Here is a 19,039-nt window from a genome sequence, read left to right as displayed (position 1 = left end):
CTTTAGATTTGAAGAGACCTTTGAGAGTGAAGTTCGTGGTCCTTCGAATTGCAGCCTTGCTTTCAAGTACAGCAAATATGGAAGATGTTCACGTTAAAGTTACATTTGATTCAGCAAACGTCAAGTATTTATCTCTAAAAATTGGGCCAATATATACAGGATGAAAAGTACTCTTCTTAAATAACGTAACCGGCGCTTGGCCTCCAAGAAAAGCCTGGTCTCAGAGGCAAGCTTTTAAATGAGTCCCCGACGTTTGATCGAAAATAGGCAATAGGTATGTGGTGTGTCTTTACATTTGTCGATCCTTCCATCAACCCTTTCCATGCCATGTGAAATAAACTATAAGCTCTGAACGATTCACAATTTGCCGAGTCCATATAATTTTTTCTTGGTTCTCCAGACCTGTCCTTGAAACCATAAGGTTTACACGAAATTTTATGATTATTAATGGTAATAGGACTGAGTGGAGTCCAATTCGGTCTGTAATCATACGAGTGATTAACAAAATCGGACGACCGCGAAGCGGGAATCCGATTTGTTAATCACGAGTATTATTACAGACTGAATTGGACGACGCGAAACCCTGTTACTTGTTTACAGTAGTAGAAAAAAACTGTTGTTATTATGACAAAATTCGAGAAACGAACAAACCATCGATTGAGCGCTGAACGATTAAACGTCGTTATGAATGCTGAAAAACACAGCAGTTTACTCAACAAAGTGCACCGCAACAGCGCGCGCAAAATGACGCGTACTCTCCAATTACAAGCATGACGCGTACACCGTCCAATTAATGCTCAAATCGGGCTGCTGATAGCCAATCACGTTCGAGAATTTTGTCATAGTTTTGATTAGTATATTAATCATAACAATTACAATTTCCTCAAATGTGATTGGTGCATAAACTGCTGTATTTTGCTCTAATTAATCTGCAAAGCTGTAATCGGACAGTGTAATCGGACAGTTGGCTGTAATCGGACACCTGTAATCGGACAGTTACATGAGCCAATCATTTTAAGTCCTCTCCACTAAATCCACCAATCACAACATTGATTACAATAACTATCGTAACCAATTCAAGAGACTGACTGTAAAACTGCGGAGGTTTAGTCTCTGGTGACTGGTTTGAAAGAAACTTAACAGCCATTTTGCAAGCTATTCTCCATATTTTTAATTATGATATTTAAAAATGACTATTAAACGCTCTTTTTCAAATGAATTTTTGCTTTTGTGGGAAATTGTAATTGTTATGATTAATTGGTAACAGGACATCGTGTCGTCCAATTCAGTCTCTAATAACACTCGTGATTAACAAATCGGTCGTCCGATTTTGTTAATCACTCGTGTGATTACAGACCAAATTGGACTCCACTCAGTTCCATTACCATTATTAATCGTATCTATAACAAAATTCTCGATCATGATTGCTTCTCCGCGCGCCTATTTGTCACGTAAATCGGAGCGCGATCACATGGGTGTCCAATTACAGGTGTCCAATTTGAACTTTTTTGGTAATTGGATACCTGTAATTGGATACCCACGTGATTCACACGTCAATAACGCGCGATTTAATGGCTTCCTTCGCAATGTTTCGTTCAGTTTTCAAAACTTAAGAAAAGGCATTTTCGCTCAAAAGAAGTTCTCAAAAGACATTTTTAATTCCGAAATTTGCATAGATACGATTAATTAGTAATTGGACCTCGTGTCGTACAATTCAGGGAGTAATAGCGCGAGTAATTTCAAATCGGCCTCGCGCTTTGCGCCCGTCCGAGTTTGAAATTACTCCCGCGATTACTACCTGAATTGTGCGACACAAGGTCCAATAACTATTACTAATTCAAATACAGGTGGATCCCGCCAATTAAAACTCAGTTATTTCAAATTCCCCGTACGTTGTTTCTAACTCAAAACCATTTCCCATGGACTCGCTCTTTAGTCCTTTCCTATCGATTATTTCGAATTCTCACTATTTCGAACTATTTTCCGTTTCCCCTTAGAATTCGAAATAGCGAGACTCAACTGTATTTGATCACGAGAGATTTGGAAAAACATTTCAGGATAAAAAGTAGCCGCCGGCATGTCACCATTATCTGATGTAAATTATTGTAAGTTCAGTAGTGTAGTTTCACACTTTCCTTTCTTTATATAATAGTCGCCAAAAATTATGTGACCGAGCACTAACGTGACCTAATTAATATAGCCTAATCTAGCGTGACAATATCTTTGCATGACAAGCCGTGGAATACGTCCACGGACGGCTATCACGACATGTGAACCTTAAATAACCGGTAAAATTTTCATAGCATTACAAAACATACGGTTTCCACATTGTAAGTATATAAATTACATCATTCCTTTTTCTGACTTAAAATACAACCAGTTTGTACAAATCCAGGCGAGAAACTAACAATCATGGTCAAAAGTCTTGGGACAAAGTTCACACTTTTGGCGCTTTTGCACACACGCCAGACAAACAGTCGCGCGAATACAACTTCATCTACCTAGCCTCTCCCACCGCCCCACATACAATGTTGGAAACTAGCACCTGCAATAGGTCATATCTGAGTTGCCTTTTGCCACTGTGCCAAGTCAAAACGAGTCTTCGCGCTAAACCATTCGTATGAAACTGTGTTCCACCTACAGGTTCATTTTCATGCAAATCAAACTCATAAATTTTCATATGAAAGGTTTTGCATGAGCATTCGTTTTTGAAACAGAGGCTCAAGATAACTCGGAAATGCCTATCTCCTGATTTTCATCATTGTATTGGGTGGGGAGTGGGGAACAGCAACGCATTTTTAAAAGGATAGCAGTGCTTCAGTTGTAAAACACGGATAATCCGTTGCATTACATCAGTGTCCTAAGATTTCTGTCCGCGATTGTAGTCGATAATTCCTAAAATTAAGTTAGTACGTTAAGATTTCCTAATCGGCAATAAATGAGCCTCTGTATTGAATACAAACTTATCAAGAGGAACAATATCCACATCGCTCAGTAATAAGAATAAATATTTGAGAGTTTCTCCGAGAAAGAAGCTCTCCATTTTATCTCTAAATCCTTGCCTTGGGTCTTTGACGCTATTTAGAGATGAGTAGCCTCCGGTAGAGATTTTGGCGTGTTTCTCAATGGCCTGGAATATGTCCCAGCCATATTCCTGGTATTTCTTGTCTCCCGTGAGGCGGTAGAGAATAAATAAAGATTCCAGGGTCTCTGGTCGCAGCAGACAGTGAGCATCTAAAGGCTAAAGAGATTAAATAAAGAAAAACCCTTAAGCCTAAGTGACTCACAGTTCCCGGCGCTTAATTCCGGTTTCTGTAGCATAAAGTAGCTAGGAGTATTTCTACTCCTCCCTGGATGGAGTGAAAGTCCATCACAGCTTACTCACAGAATTCTGTCAGGTCCCCACAACAATTTGCTGTTACACTGTACATAATGTATTAAATAGATACAATGTACACCTGGGTGGGGGGGGGGGGGGGGGGGAGGGGGGTGGAAAAGGCACTGTGAGAGTAAAGTGTCTTAACCAGGAACACAACACAACGTTCTCGAGCAGAACTAAAACCACTTGATCCACATTTCAGCGCACAGAGCATTAGCCCATCGTGTCTCCCACAACCTTTCTGGCCCAATCTTCCACTAGGGGCAAGGAACTGAAGTCTCCCACAAAAAGATTGAAGAGATTGAGAGAGATGTAATTCAATAACTTAACAAAAGTAGAACTTAGGATCTCATCTGGGCACTTTTTGGTTGAATGGAAAGTGTCCTAGTTTACCTTGGGTGTAAAAAGACAACAAAATTGTGCGTCTAAATGCAGGGTAGGGCAACCGATTAATTCAATATGCCCGACCAAAATTTAAAGTACATGGTTAAAATACTTACCCTAACAGTAATGTCTTGCTGTCCTTGTGCGGACGGCCCTTGGTTGAAGTAAACCAGCTCAGCACTCAACCCAGTCGGCATTCGTTTGTACATCTGCATGCAGGTCTCTAACAGATCCTTAGCAAACTGTTCATATTTTTTGTCAAGGCCATTGTGGACAGCTAACATTAAAGTACCAGGAAGAAAACACACAAGGTGATCCTGCAAGGAGTTCAAATCACATGAAAAATCAGACCATTAGTTTTGTAAACAAAATATTAGACTGTGCTGGAGAACAGACACCAACACCCTTTGCAAAAGAAAGTCACATTACAGGGTACATGTAGCTGGACATAAGGAGCAACTGGGTGACAGTGTACTATAACACTTTTTAAGGGCTTGAAGGATTGACATGTCAGGAACTTAACTCCAGTTTTCCAACATAAAGAGCAGTGTTTCTGTCAAGTCACGCTGAAAATATGCCACAAGGGGCTGATTTAAGTGTCAAGGAACAAAACATGATCCCAGCCAGCACTGACACATGCCAGCCCTATAAACCTGGAGTCCTGCAACACAATACACCATAGTCTAACTACTTGGCCACCACAAACACTGCTTAGCATCTACATGTCCATGTATTTGTGCAATAAGACTACCAATAGTTAATGCATGTACCATTTTAGGGCTAAATGTTTGACCATGAAGAAGTTCACCAATGTAAACCAGATTGCTTGGTTGGGATTCGCGCTTTAAAAGTAACATCACTCCACCCATGGACTCTGTAAAATCATTTCTAAGCCTGAAAATGAGAAATTACACTGTTTCAGTTTGACCTGATTCTGAATGTTATGAAGTCACACCATATTTCTTAGTCATGAATATTTTGTGCCCAAAATACATGTAACTTGACCTCACAAACTTTGGACAATTCTACTTCACAACTTCACAACTTCACAGCCTTACCAGTCTTCTGTCTTTCCACTCTGTAACCACTGTTTTAACAAGTACTCATAGTAACTGTCACCACGAGCACCCAGAGTGATTGTTGCCGCTGGGCGGAACTTGCCAGTATCAGCATTTACAAAAATTGGCACTAGGCCTACTCGTTTGGGAAGGGCATGGATATGGTTTGACACTGTATCTACAGCTGCCTGAAAAAAAAAGTGACCAAACATTCTCCATCAGACAATAATACAAGTACATCAATCAAGGAGGGGGGCGGGAATGACTTTTAGATGTAGCCAATGTACATTGCACTGCACACGTACATTTTTAGCCATAAAGATCATTTGAAAGAAGGAAAACAGTACATTTAACATGTACACTGCATGTTGTACTTAACTTGATCATAAATACATCATAAAAAGTTCACTGAGAAAAGGAAAAATTGAATAAAAGATAAACAGGTTTGAAAAATTTAATGAAATGCAAAGATGTCACTAACAGGTGCACAGTTTTCACAGTTTCAATCTACAAACATTTTTAAATTTACAGTAATCTATTCAAAACATTGGTGGTGTACATGAAAAAGTTTAAATAGTTACCTTGTATTTGGTATTGCCCGTTGTGTAACTAAGATCTCTGAATTCTAGCTGTATGGTGGTCACCTCTGACACAGAACTATCAGGACCCCAGCGGGGAGGGTGTGCGGCATGAGTCAGTAGATTAACATCTGAATAAGGAATATTGGATCTTGACTCAAAAGCTGGCAAGAGACGATCTCCAAGATCAATCTGCAAAAATGTATCGACCTTAACTTGTATCAACTGAGAAATGTTTTATCTAAGACATTTTAACATTAGACACTACACTTTTAATTGTTTTCTTATGTAGTACTGTTCAATATACTCAGTGCAGTTTCAACTGAGGAGCGAGACGTGAGCTAGAAAATTCGTTTTACATGATTCATGTACACTATTTTATAACTTGTTTCATGTGTGGTATCAGCAGCTCTTCTCTTGACCATGAAGTACCTACAGTGTATAATGGCTCATTGAGCTATAAACACATGTAATATGCACATCATGTACTGTACATACTTTCAAGTTAACATAAAATTTTAGCTTTTTCAGCAGTTCTCTCAATCCCCATCAAAGAAGGTTAATTCCTCTTGTAAATACAACTCTGAGATTTCTTGTTAATAAAAACTTAAAATAAAAGTCTTACGTTTTGTTACAAGTGAATAATGGACAACTGAATGTTGAAATGACACAGTCGTTTACTTTTCAATTCAAATACAAACACATTAAATGTCAAATTATGATAATTACTATGATATTATGAGAATTTATCAAGGATTTAGATAACTGCATCTAAAACATCCTTGTTAGAAACATTCAGATTACAAATTCTGATTGGGGGAACTACACTGTACATGGAGATAAGAACATATATGTAGTTACTGTGCCTACTGTAGAGCCTAAAATTGGTATCATTACCAGTCCAGACCTACATGTAACTATTAAAAAAAACCCTTTTGTCAAATATATACTTACTGCCTTCTTCAGAAACAAGTCATCCTGTGACAAGTGATAAGCACTCAAAAGTCCTCCAAGTACACGAATGGTTGTCTCAAATAAATTCACGTCAACATTCTTCTCAAACGTCAAGCTGTTGGCAACCCAGTCACGTGCCTGTTGAAATTCCTCATGTAGATTCATAAGCAGCATGGTATCTAAGGAATCGATGATTGTAAGCCCTAAGCCAAACCATTCACTGCTTGACTTAGAAATCGGGCACAGTTCATCATGACCCCATGCATATTTTCTATAGCCTTCCCAGGCATGTTTAAAAGCTTCTACAACTTTCTTTTGCCGCTCATTATGTTTCTCTGGTGGAAGGATGTTGACTCCGTTTATGTTTAAAGCAACGTTCTCGTGACTTTCCATAAGATTTGCTTCACCATCACCAGCAGTGTCTGCACCATTTTCATCAGGTTTGTCCTCATGGTGAACTACAGTATCTCCATGTATCTTGTTTTTGTTATCATTTTTACCATCATCATTGCGATTAGTGGCAAGCACTCCAGCATCATTTCTATTCTTTAGCTTTGGAGGTCCCTTCTTTAATGCCATGGCACGTTGCTTTTTGAGCTCTTCCAGATCTCTTAAACTGTTGTCAATCATTTCCTGCTTATTGACTCTGTTAAATTTAGGAGAATGTTTATCGGAAATCTTGTGACCTTTATGGTCTCCAGCTTCTTCCAAGCCCTCTGCATCGTAACTCAGTGACATTAGTCCCTTACGCCAAATCAAAAAAGTTACACAAGCAAGAACAAAAAGCAAGATAATCAGTGACCTTTGAAATGAAGACATGGCTCGCCATTTCTGCAATAGAAAAAGAAAGAAAGACTCATTCTACTTCAGTGATGGTAAATAATTGTTATTACATGTACCTGGCTAACTGGTCTGTGATAATTAGAAAGGAGAATTCTGCTGTTTCCCTAAGTGGTCTAAATTTTGCAATATGGACTGCTAAGATGGACCACCCACAAATTTATTTTGCCAAATTGTTTTTTCAATTCATAATTTGTGCAGTACCAGAAAATATCCATACTACCCCAACAGAAGGGATTTGAATTTCCTGGGGCGTGGGAGGTTCTCTAAGACCAAACAATTTAAAGAAATGTATCAAGTTCAATTGGAATTTCCAGAGGGGAGCAGGGGGCTCTTCGAAAAAATCCCTTCCGTGGGGGAAGAATGGATATTTTCTGGAACTACGAATTGCAAAAAATAAACAGTTTTTATGCTCAGTAGAAATCTGTTTGCATTCATGTTTGGAGGACACTGAATTTCAATTAAATGTTCACAAAACCTAAGTGAGAAACGTGAGTAAATCCTAATGTTTCACATGTGCCAATACTTTTTTATGTACATGTAGAAAGCATGCGATTATGAATGATGATAATCCATAATTTTAAAATGAGACACAAATAATCCAAAATATCTAAATTTAGTGGCCAATAATCTGTATCCCTTCTCTAAAATCCCGTAATAATCCATAATCCTAAAAACCTGAGAAAGATCACATCACAGAGATGAATCAATTTATTAACAGATTAAAAAGAGTCATTAATTACTTTATTGAACTAGATTGTTTAGTCTGTATTAATTGGCAAAAAAAATTGGTCTCATTCATTTTTTAGCAACTTTACAGGCCTCTGACTGTAAACCTACAACAAAAAGAACTTGACCAATATTCCTCCAAATAAATACGGACACGTGTCACACTCGTTTAATAACATAAATATTTTTGGTAACAAATTTATATGCTCCCATACACGGTGAACAAGTTCACTGAGGCAATCTACCATATGAGCTGCAAATGGTAAATAACAAACGATATATTTGAAATAGAATTTTTTTTTTTTCAAACGAAGTGCAAGATACATGAATGACCGCGAAAAAAATCATCTAAATAATTATGCTGCCACTGCAGAATAATATTTTGAAATTTCAGACGATAATATAATTGACTCTTGCATATATTTTTTAAATCGCAGAAAGGCTGAATTTGAAGGAGTAAAACACGTACGTTATGAATTATGTCACATTAAAACACAGTGAATGTTAATTAATTTTGAACCACCATACGTTAAGAAGTCACATCGAAATCATTCTTCCCTGCTTCGAAGCGATGTGATGTTCTACAGAGCAGCTACATGTACGTTCTTATAAGCTAATTTCTTTAATAGTTTATCGATGTTTGTTTAAGAACATGGAACACAATTATGATAACAATGGACAATACAGGCACCAGATAGAGAAAACTGGTTAAAATGCTCGCATTGCTGACCAAAACCTAACGCGCTTACCCGATAAAGCGAAGTGTGCCGGCGTACTTTGCTGTTATCATCGCCACCTTCACTTCTCCATGGCATGGAAACCGAGATGAATTCCCTCGATCCTTCCCGCTGAGTGGAATTCATATCTTATACGAACTTCGAGGAGGAATTTTCAACAAAAACAGGTTATCTGTCAAAGGGAAATTATAAATGCTTGATCCTTTTCATTGTCAACAACGCCGATTGTCCGCCATCTTTAACATAATTGTTAGTACCCAGGCACTTGGCAACCAGCTGTACAGCTACGTCAAGCTACGTCATATTTCATGAGACACTGGGGCGGATGAGTCCCAGGTCCCAATCAGCCAAACGAAACGACAATGGAGGAACGTTGCTGCCTTGAAAACACTAAAAAGACGATATCAATTATAAGATTCTAACGTCATCATACCACTGAAATATATATGGTGTAAAACTGTTGGAGCGATCTGTGCCCATGATTAAGAGGCCCTGCGCCTAAGAAACGACCGATGATTTCCGGCTAAAAAATAAAATCGGCCGATTTTTATCTCTCAAGTAGAGGTTACCGAATACTATTTAAAAATGAATTTCTTTTGTTTCAGTTTCGCTTTAAACCAAAAATATCGAGCCGCAAAGTTTTTCCGTCTGAAAGCAGCAAAATCAGGCCGAAAATAAGCCCCCGCAAAAAACTGTTTAGAAATTACTATCGCAACGCAAAATAATGAGAAAACTACACAGTGTTGAAGAAAAAGGCCTTTTAATGCAATATCATTCGATAAACATCAAAAAACTGCCGAAGCGATTAACAAATAAAGTTTCAAATATTGCATACTAAATTAGATGGAGCGTTGGAGCTGATTTTAAAATAATTATTTCTCAAAAGTTCAACGCTTTTGAAAGCAATCACAGTGATGAATGAGACATTGGAGGGATACAAATCACGTTTCTGGAAAAACATTTTTCGGCCAAAGTATATTGACCTTGTACAAAGCGTTCAAAGTTACCGTTTTTACCGTTATCCTGCTACTTCGGCGAAACACTTCTCTTTTGCCAATACGGCCGTGGATAGCGTGTTAAACGCCACTTTAAACCTTGCTAGGCATTCAAAGACCGTCCTAAGTAGAAGGAAGTAGAATTAAGAGAGTAAGGAAGGTGAAAAATACACAGAAAAAGAAAATAACTCGAAATTACCATCTGCTAACGAAAGTTGAATCTGGAAAATGTCGTCGCGTGACAGCGGCCATTGACGTTATTTGTATCAATAGCGGTGGAATCCAAACGAATGCACAAATAGGAAAACAATTTTTCCCGGCCAGAAAACGTTTAGTGGAACAATGTTATGTTATTTTTCACAAATGATGGTCACTCAAAAAGAAAAACTTCCCCAACCGCCACACCGTTTTGGTCGCAGCGTGATCTGAGTTATGGGGTCACGACTGGATCTCTAGCCGCTGACCGCCCGAAGGACATTGCAGACTCGTTTTCCCACGTTCTTGCGACCTTTACGTGACCAATGACGTCACTGGCCGCTGTTAGGCGACGACATTTTCCAGATTCAACTTTCGTTAGCAGATGGTAATTTCGAGTTATTTTCTTCTTCTGCGTATTTTTCATCTTCCTTTCTCTTTCAATTCTACATCCTTCTACTCAGGATAGTCTCTGAATGCCTAGCAAGGTTTAAAGTGGCGTTTACCACGCTATCCACGGCCGTATTGGCAAAAGAGAAGCGTTTCGCAGAAGTAGCAGGATAACGGTAAAAACGGTAACTTTGAACGCTTTGTACAAGGTCAATATACTTTGGCCGAAAAATGTTTTTCCAGAAACGTGATTTGTATCCCTCCAATGTCTCATTCATCACTGTGATTGCTTTCAAAAGCGTTGAACTTTTGAGAAATAATTATTTTAAAATCAGCTCCAACGCTCCATCTAATTTAGTATGCAATATTTGAAACTTTATTTGTTAATCGCTTCGGCAGTTTTTTGATGTTTATCGAATGATATTGCATTAAAAGGCCTTTTTCTTCAACACTGTGTAGTTTTCTCATTATTTTGCGTTGCGGTAGTAATTTCTAAACAGTTTTTTGCGGGGGCTTATTTTCGGCCTGATTTTGCTGCTTTCAGACGGAAAAACTTTGCGGCTCGATATTTTTGGTTTAAAGCGAAACTGAAACAAAAGAAATTCATTTTTAAATAGTATTCGGTAACCTCTACTTGAGAGATAAAAATCGGCCGATTTTATTTTTTAGCCGGAAATCATCGGTCGTTTCTTAGGTGCAGGGCCTCTTAAAGTTCTAAAAAAGGAGTTGAAACATCTAAAAAACGTTTAAACTGAATTTTAGATCGTTCTCTGCGGTCTTCCTCAGAAGCGCTGGGCTGTGTCAATGGCAATCTAAATACTTGCTCGTATGTGTAGCCTTGCGATATATAAAACCTTGATGGAGTGCGCTAAATGCATTTCATCAACAACTGCGCAAAGACAGAGCGAGGAGCGACGTGTTATCAACGACCTAAAAGCTAATGGCTATCCTGGAAAGTTTATTAAATCGGTCGATCAACCAAATAACACAAAACCAAAGCCTCTGGAGAACCCAAAAGCATATGCGTCAATTCCATATGTTAAAGGGGTGTCGGAGCGAATAAGATGGATTTTGAAACGCGAAAACATCAAGACAGCTTTTAAACCACTAAAAACACTGGGTAATTTTTTAGGTAATTTTTTTTTTTGACTGGCCGACAAAAGAACAGTTGAACAAAACAAGTTGGAAGTCTCGCGGGGCTGAATGCAAGACTGGAACGAGTGGGAATGTCGGCTCCGCGGTAAACAGCATGCCAAAATCCCTGGTCGCGACTTACACCCAAATTATGCGAGCATTTTGCAAGCAGCGTAAAAACAAGGACAAAATGCTTTTTCTAGAGTCATTGCACTCATTCCTGGACAGGAACTTTGTTAGTCTTCTCACCAACCAGACACCTGTGAAAAATTTTACAACTTGGTGCTGCACGCTTTGATTCATCAATTAAAAGTGACCATCTTGAATTTCAGAGTTGCCAAGAAACGCACAATACAGACGACTATTTCTGGTTACCAGGAGGAAGATTGAACAACAACTCGTAATTTCGTGCAGCAGATGGCTGTCTCCAAATCATTAACTGTTTTGTAACAACACTAAAGGACTCGAACTTGAGTCGAGTTCGAACTTGCTTCATAAAAAGCAACATTTTGTCATTGGTAAATCTCGCAGAGGAGAGGGAAGTGGTATGTTCAGTCTAAACTACACAGACTGAGGGTCATAAATTAGACTGCTGGAGGCCGTGTTCTCTAAGGGTCACTTAGACCAGTGTTTATTTATCGCGAACGCAAAAGGGCGGTATAATCCCTGCTGAATTTCGAGAGAAAAACAGACTGGGAGCAGTCTACTAAGTCCGAGAGGTTTACAATTCTATGATAAGGTGCGAGGCGGTTCTTCTTTCTTGATGGTACTTTGTATTTACGGAACATTAAAAAGAAAGTTTTTCATTAAATTAACTTACGCCGAGCGATGTCGTCAACAGGAATAAAAGAACGGAATGCAGATTTTATTTGTAGGTATGGATAACATCAATAATGCAATGGTCAGCAAGGCTCATCCTTAACAAAGCAAATTAATTGTGGGTTGTAGACAGAATGGCTATCATGTATGTAGCAGGAGGTGTAAGCCTGTGGACCTGTGGACCTGTAGACCTATGGGTCGTGAACAGAATATGTATCATGTATGTAACACTCGTTTGAAATTTTTAATTTTTCCTTCATCATAAAACAATCCATGTCAATGGAAAGACCACCTCAAAGTGTGATGTGGCAACGTTTTAACACGAAATCGTGCGTAGAATTAAAAGAAGCGACTTGATTCAGTAAAAAACACTCACATCTATCCTCGCTTTTTGGGTAATCATGACGTCACGACAAACCTCACTCAAACTAAATCTTTCAGTTTGGCTGAAGTAACACACTTGAAAAATTGAACAAAACAATCAATGTAAATCCCAAATTTAACGGCTAATTTTGTCATTTCCCTACACATTTTACCGCCACTTTTCAACCAGCTCGTCATTAAATTTCAACACAAGAAGCTCAAAAACCCAGCTCTTAAATTTTATTTCCACTTTCGTCGAAAATAGGCGATAAAAAAGACTTTGGGTTTTTCTCGAGGCCCAGTCTTATCCAGATCGTTTTAAGTTTTTTCCAAATCTTGAAATACCTCGTTATATTATTCATATAGTGGTGTAAGTTATTACTACATATTGTGCCATAACGACTAGCCCTATAAGGGAGGGTTATAACTTCGACAGTTGTTATGAAAATTTCTGATGAATTGAAAACAGAAAAAACAGAAACAAACAAAAAACCGTTTATCGACCATTTATTTCAAGATATATGTTAACAATTTGCTAACTAAAAACTAAAATTGAAATTAAGGTAGTGCAAATATACGAAGCTTGGTCAAGTTTTGATGTGCGTGATATTTCAGTTCTTTGTGTAAAATGTCCTTCAGTTCTTTTAAATGGCGTGTTTTGGATGAATGTCGTATTCCTCTGCTTCATCTTCCTGATCAGTAAGAGCGTCAATAATGCTTTGTTTAGCATTTTCTGGAATCTCCTCCTGGCTAACATCTGCGGAGACTGGCATCTCGTTTTCGTCCATCTTACCCCTACGACGACGTCGACGCCGTCTTCGCCAAGCGTCACTGAAAAATAAAAGCAACAACTATAGATTACAGCAAATCTAAGATTTGGCCGGTTAAGAAGCGTTAAGAGCAGATCAGAAGCTTATCACCTTGATCTAGGTGATATGCTTCTGGAGCAGATTCAAAAGGTTTCGCATAAACAGCTCTATAGAAACTATCGTAGCAAAAATTAGCACAGGTTGCCAAACAAACAGACAGGGACAGTATATACACATCCAAAATTCGACACGAAAAGAAACTCTTTCAGAAATTATAAATAAAAAAAAAACCTTCAGTTTATTTCTAACCATTTGTTAGAAAATAAAATATTTTAAAATCGAATGTAAGATTAATTGAAACCCTTCAAATTACCCCTGAAAGAAAGAAAGCATACGATGTAAAGTCCTTCTTTATCCTTTCTAGTCTGAAATCACCACGACCCTTTTTTATCTTTTCTTTTTCCCTTTTTAATGGTAGCCCGGACTGCGCTTGACCTTCAACTGAGTCTTAATACGTTATTAAAATGGTTCATTAAGTAAGGACGCAGGCTGAACTACAAAAGGAGTAAGTCCTTGCGTTCCTGACCAATTACCTTTTAGGTCATTATTGTCAGTGCGTGCTATACAGCACATTCTACAAATCCTCATCTGGAGTTTAAGGAAGAAATTAATTCTTTTTAAAAAGAAACGTATAACCCAAGGTTTAGGAAGAAAACTGTGAGAATCTACAGTTTACGTGATGCTATGAAAATTACCTGTCATCGATCAACAGAGATGCAACAACAAACATCAAAAGAATTGCGATCCAAAACTTGTTCATCTTGATAAACTCTGTATAAAATAAAATAACAATTACATTTGATGTTTATCCGTCGACAGTTATTACCTTCAGTTCTAAGGTGAGAACGTTTTATTCATGGGACATAGGAATGTTTGAGCAGAATAAGCAAAAAACAGAAAGGACTTGATACTCAATTTTCGTCTTACCTTTTTGGCGTTTAGTGAACAGCAGAGAGTACTTCTTCGATCACTGAAGTAATTTCAACTGAGTTCAAGCTGGGCTGACGAGTTATTTATATTGCCTGAGTTTAGTGTTGTTATATAACGATTAATGATTTGGTGACAACCATCTGCTACTGGTAAATTATGAGTCTTTGTTCACTCATGTTCTTGCCGACCAGAAAGCGTCTTCTGTGTTGTGCATTTCTCAGCAACTTTGAAATACAAGATAGTCACTTTTAATTGATAAATCAAAGCGTGTAGTACTGAGTTGTAAAACTTGTCACAGGTGCCTCGTTGGTGAGAATACCACCGTAACATCTGACCTAGTAGAATGGAATCGTATACTTAGACCAAATATGGCTTGTTGTTGAATGGCCTTTTCGTCAAGGGGAAACATAATTTGCGTGAAATGAATTTACACCAGAATGACAATATTTTGACGTGCTTTCACTAAACAAATCTCACTGACAGATCACTTCCGTCCCTGCACTTATGTAAAAACTTTTTATCCAATTTAATAGCACAATTTGTGACATTTGGCAATATATTACAGAAGTTGGGAATGAGAAGCTTCGATTGTCAGGGGGAACACTGTTTCTATAACTAACCCAGTATGGTAAACTAATACTCGAACTTCGCTCTGCTAGAGTTTGCTATTTTTTTTTTTTTTTTTTTTTTTATTATGCATGCAAGTTAACCTGCTATTTTAGTGGTAATTTTTTTTCGACGTTTAAAATCGCCACCAATAATGAAACTAACCATGATGTCCAATTGTGGTTGTTTCTTTAATTGTCCATTTGTATGGCGTGATTACCACAACACCATCTTTAACAACCAAAATGTCACGCTACTGGTGAATGACTGATTGCGCAAACCAAGAGTTATTTTTAGTAAACTCGTATGTTAAGAATGGGCAAGATTTGTTTGCAAAGTTGTAATAAGTAGTCTCGAAATATCTTCAAACATTTCATTAAAATGCAGCACTTTTATCATAAGTTTTGTCCGAGAGAAAGTTTAAAGTCTCCTTCTGAAAAAGAAAAAAAGATGAAATCGAAGTCCGAACAATTTATCATAGCCAGATATTTTAAAGTATTTGGGTTACCATGTTACAGGCCAAGTTATGCATACACCAGGTGGCATGGGTGAAGGGATATTGTTCATCGCAACAATTAAACCTACCTGAGTGAACAATCAATATCCCGTCACCCTCCCGTGTGTAGGTGATTTGAACAAAAAGACTGGGTGACCAAGCCATTTTCAAAAAAGCGTTGAACGTAACGTACAGTCAACGATAATAAGCTCGTACACCAGCGGTATCCTTACATAACCCCAACTCTAAGGGTGCGTTTCTCTAAGAAAATCCAAGATTGCATTCTAAAATCCAAAAACGGATTTTGCGTTTCTTTACTAAACAGATTAATCCAAGATCGCTCGGAGAATCCACTCTGGGCAAAGATTCTTCAGTTCCTTTGATGCTCCATGATCCGAGTTTCCAAGTTCAGCAAAAATCCAAACCCTAACAGTAATCACAACTACAACCTTACTTAGTAAGCCCAATTTCCAGATTATTTTATCCTAGGTAAGACATGGTAAAATACTATATAAAGGGAAAGCACATCAATCAACGACACGTATTGTATTCTAGACTTTAACAGTTGGAGGTATTTACGTTATCATTTAAGTTTACATTAATTGCGTTATCTATTGATTCAACTTGATAAATATGACTTGCGGATTAACGGTTATCTGTTCATGGCAATAAACCATTTTAATGAGAATTTTCCAAACCATGATAGCATTGCCTCAGTGACTCAGGACTCATTCTCTACCTCGACAAATGGACTCAAAAAACAAACCTTATAAGATAACGTACAGCTACACTTTTATTGAAACAGACAACATCTCAGATACAACGATAATGCAGTGGGTATTCGTTTTAACTAAATCATTTACACAAACATCGAAAATATAATATTATGACAAACCAAACCTCTTCCGAAACCCAGATTATTACCGCAAGGTAAATAAAATAAAATAAACCAATAACTTTATATAAATGTCAAATGTACTTAGCACTGTTGTGGTAATTGGGGACACTGTAAATGAATAAACAAATATTTCAAAGAGAACCTAAACTATTAAGAATCCCAACTAGTGGGAGGCTGACCAGTGTGCTCAGTTTACACAACCCGATCGAGGAGTTGAACTCGGAACTACCAAGAACAAATCCAGCTAGCGGTAAGACACCTGAAAAATCGCACACAAAAAAATTCAATGTAAAACCCAACTTTAAACGGCTAGTTTTGTTATTCCACTACACATTTTACCGCCACTTTTCAACCAGCTCGTCATATAATTTCAACACAAGAAGCTCAAAAACACTGCTCTTAAATTTTCTTTCCACTTCCGTCGGAAATAGGCGATAAAAAAACTTTTTTTCTCGAGGCCTGTGTTTTCAAGAGAGTTTTAAGTGGCTTCCAAATCTTGAAAGGCCTCGTTATAGTATTCATGTAGTGGTGTAAGTTCTTACTGCATATTGTGTCATATCAACTAGCCCTGTGAGGGAGGGTTGTAACTTCGACTGTTGTTATTAAATTTCTGATGAATTGAAAACAGAAACAACAGAAACAAACAATTAACACTTTATCAACCATTTATTTCAAAACATATGCTAACAATTTGCAGACAAAAATTGAAATTAAGGTAGTTAAAATAAACGAAGCTTGATCAAGTTTTGATGTGCGTGATATTTTCAGTTCTTTGTGTAAAATGTCCTGCGGTTCTTTCAAGTGGCGTGTTTTGGATGAATGTCGTATTCCTCTGCTTCATCTTCCTGATCAGTAAGAGCGTCAATAATGCTCTGTTTAGCATTTTCTGGAATCTCCTCCTGGCTAACATCTGCGGAGACTGGCATCTCGTTTTCGTCCATCTTACCACTACGACGACGACGACGTCGACGCCGTCTTCGCCAAGCGTCACTGAAAATAAAAGCAACAACTATAGATTGCAACAAATCTAAGATTTGGCCGGTTAAGAAGCGTTAAGAGCAGATCATAAGCTTATCACCTTGATCTAGGTGATATGCTTCTGGAGCAGATTCAAAAGGTTTCGCATAAACAGCTTTATAGAGAGGGTCGGTAAAGGGTATTTTCGTGACCCGTGATCGGCCCTTTTTATTTCCTGTGAAATGTGAAATGCCATTTTTTTTCCTCGTGAATGGTGATTTCCATAGTCGCCGTGAGCCGTGATTTTCCAAAACGTTCTCTTTTCTTTTCCGTGAAGCGTAAAATGCCAATGTTGTATTTTTCGTGAATTGTGAAAGGGCTGCTTTATTTTCCGTGAAACGTGATCTATACCCCCCCCCCCGCCCCCCTTTACCACCCTCTATAGAAACTATCGTAGCAAAAAATAGCACAGGTTGCTAAACAGAGAGAGAGACAGTACATATCCCAAATTCGACACGAAAAGAAACTCCTTCAGAAATTATAAATAAAAAGCGCTTCAGTTTTTTTCTAACCATTTGTTAGAAAATGAAATATTTTAAAATCGAATGTAAGATTAATTGAAACCCTTAAAACTACCCCTGAAAGAGAAAAACCATACAATGTAAAGTCCTCCTTTATCCTTTCTAGTCTGAAATCACCACGACCCTTTCTAATCTTTTCCCTTTCCCTTTTCAGTGGTAGCCCGGACTGCGCTTGACCTTCAAGTGAGTCTTAATACGGTATTAAAATGGTTCATTAAGTAAGGACGTGGGCTGAACTACAAAAGTAAGTCCTTGCGTTCCTGACCGATTACTTATTAGTTCATTATTGTCAGTGCATGCTATACAGCACATTCTACAAATCGTTATCTGGAGTTTAAGGTAGAAATTCTTTTAAAGAGAAACGTATAACCCAAGGTTTAGGAAGAAAACTGTGAGAATCTACCGTTTACGCGATGCTATGAAAATTACCTGTCATCGATCAACAGAGATGCAACAACAAACATCAAGAGAATTGCGATCCAAAACTTGTTCATCTTGATAAACTCTGTATAAAAATAAAATAACAATTACATTTTGATGTTTACCCGTCAACAGTTATTACCTTCATTTCTAAAGTGAGAAAGTTTTACTCATGAGACACAGGAATGTTTGAGGAGATTAAGAAAAACAGAATGACTTGATACTCAATTTTCTTCTTACCTTCTTGGCGTTTAGTGAACAGCAGAGAGTACTTCTTCGATCACTGAAGTAATTTCAACTGTGTACAAGCTGAGCTGACGAGTTATTTATAATGCCTGAGTTTAGTGTTGTTATATAACGGTTAATGATTTGGTGACAGCCATCTGCTACTGGTAAATTATGAGTCCTTGTTCAATCATCTTCTTGCTGAAGGGAAAGTGTCTTCTGTGTTGTGCATTTCTCGGCAACTTTGAAATTCAAGATAGTCACTTTTAATTGATAAATCAAAGCGTGTAGTACCGAGTTGTAACATGATTTGTCACAGGTGCCTCGTTGGTGAGAATACCACCATAACATCTGACCTAGTAAAATGGAATCGTATGTTTAGACTAAATACGGCTTGTTGTTGAATGGCCTTTTCGTCAAGGGGAAACATAATTTGCGTGAAACACCTGACGGCAGCAACGAAGTTCGTGATTGTTGCATTTAATTGATGAACACTGATAAA

At 37.9% G+C, this 19,039-nt stretch overlaps 1 protein-coding gene and 3 long non-coding RNA genes across 4 annotated transcripts; all 4 read right to left on the bottom strand.

The window, feature by feature from the left end:
- Window positions 1-356: 356 nt before the first annotated feature.
- Window positions 357-8,968, bottom strand: LOC110044881 (endoplasmic reticulum mannosyl-oligosaccharide 1,2-alpha-mannosidase-like). The gene is made up of 7 exons (XM_020750458.2): window positions 8,672-8,968; window positions 6,354-7,184; window positions 5,403-5,591; window positions 4,822-5,009; window positions 4,534-4,657; window positions 3,880-4,080; window positions 357-3,241 (listed from the first exon to the last, which is right to left on the bottom strand). The coding sequence occupies exons 1-7, from the start codon at window positions 8,783-8,785 to the stop codon at window positions 2,915-2,917; spliced, it is 1,974 nt and encodes a 657-aa protein (XP_020606117.2). The 5' UTR covers window positions 8,786-8,968; the 3' UTR covers window positions 357-2,914.
- Window positions 8,969-9,402: 434 nt separating this feature from the next.
- LOC149101978 (uncharacterized) lies at window positions 9,403-10,386 on the bottom strand. Its single transcript, XR_016202461.1, has 2 exons — window positions 9,854-10,386; window positions 9,403-9,777 (listed from the first exon to the last, which is right to left on the bottom strand). It is a non-coding gene; the product is annotated as an uncharacterized LOC149101978 (long non-coding RNA).
- Window positions 10,387-13,046: 2,660 nt separating this feature from the next.
- On the bottom strand, window positions 13,047-14,411 carry LOC149101977 (uncharacterized). Its single transcript, XR_016202613.1, has 3 exons — window positions 14,352-14,411; window positions 14,120-14,195; window positions 13,047-13,386 (listed from the first exon to the last, which is right to left on the bottom strand). It is a non-coding gene; the product is annotated as an uncharacterized LOC149101977 (long non-coding RNA).
- Window positions 14,412-17,001: 2,590 nt separating this feature from the next.
- LOC149101976 (uncharacterized) lies at window positions 17,002-18,393 on the bottom strand. Its single transcript, XR_016202293.1, has 2 exons — window positions 18,322-18,393; window positions 17,002-17,344 (listed from the first exon to the last, which is right to left on the bottom strand). It is a non-coding gene; the product is annotated as an uncharacterized LOC149101976 (long non-coding RNA).
- Between the last annotated feature and the right edge of the window lie 646 nt (window positions 18,394-19,039).

This window comes from Orbicella faveolata, unplaced genomic scaffold, assembly GCF_042242905.1.
Source record: "Orbicella faveolata isolate gen_17 unplaced genomic scaffold, um_ofav_v1 contig_36, whole genome shotgun sequence".
In the NCBI taxonomy this organism is placed as follows: domain Eukaryota; kingdom Metazoa; phylum Cnidaria; class Anthozoa; order Scleractinia; family Merulinidae; genus Orbicella; species Orbicella faveolata.
The sequence above is the reverse complement of the archived record's forward strand: the minus strand, read 5'-3'. Positions and strand labels throughout refer to the sequence as shown.

Bases quoted from the DNA above. Each gene is read 5' to 3' on its own strand.
- LOC110044881 (XM_020750458.2), bottom strand. From the start codon at position 8,785: ATGAATTCCACTCAGCGGGAAGGATCGAGGGAATTCATCTCGGTTTCC. The intron at 7,185-8,671 runs GTAAGCGCGTTA...TTTCTATTGCAG, and splicing joins GGCACACTTCGCTTTATCGG to AAATGGCGAGCCATGTCTTC. The intron at 5,010-5,402 runs GTAACTATTTAA...TTTTTTTTTCAG, and splicing joins CGGGCAATACCAAATACAAG to GCAGCTGTAGATACAGTGTC.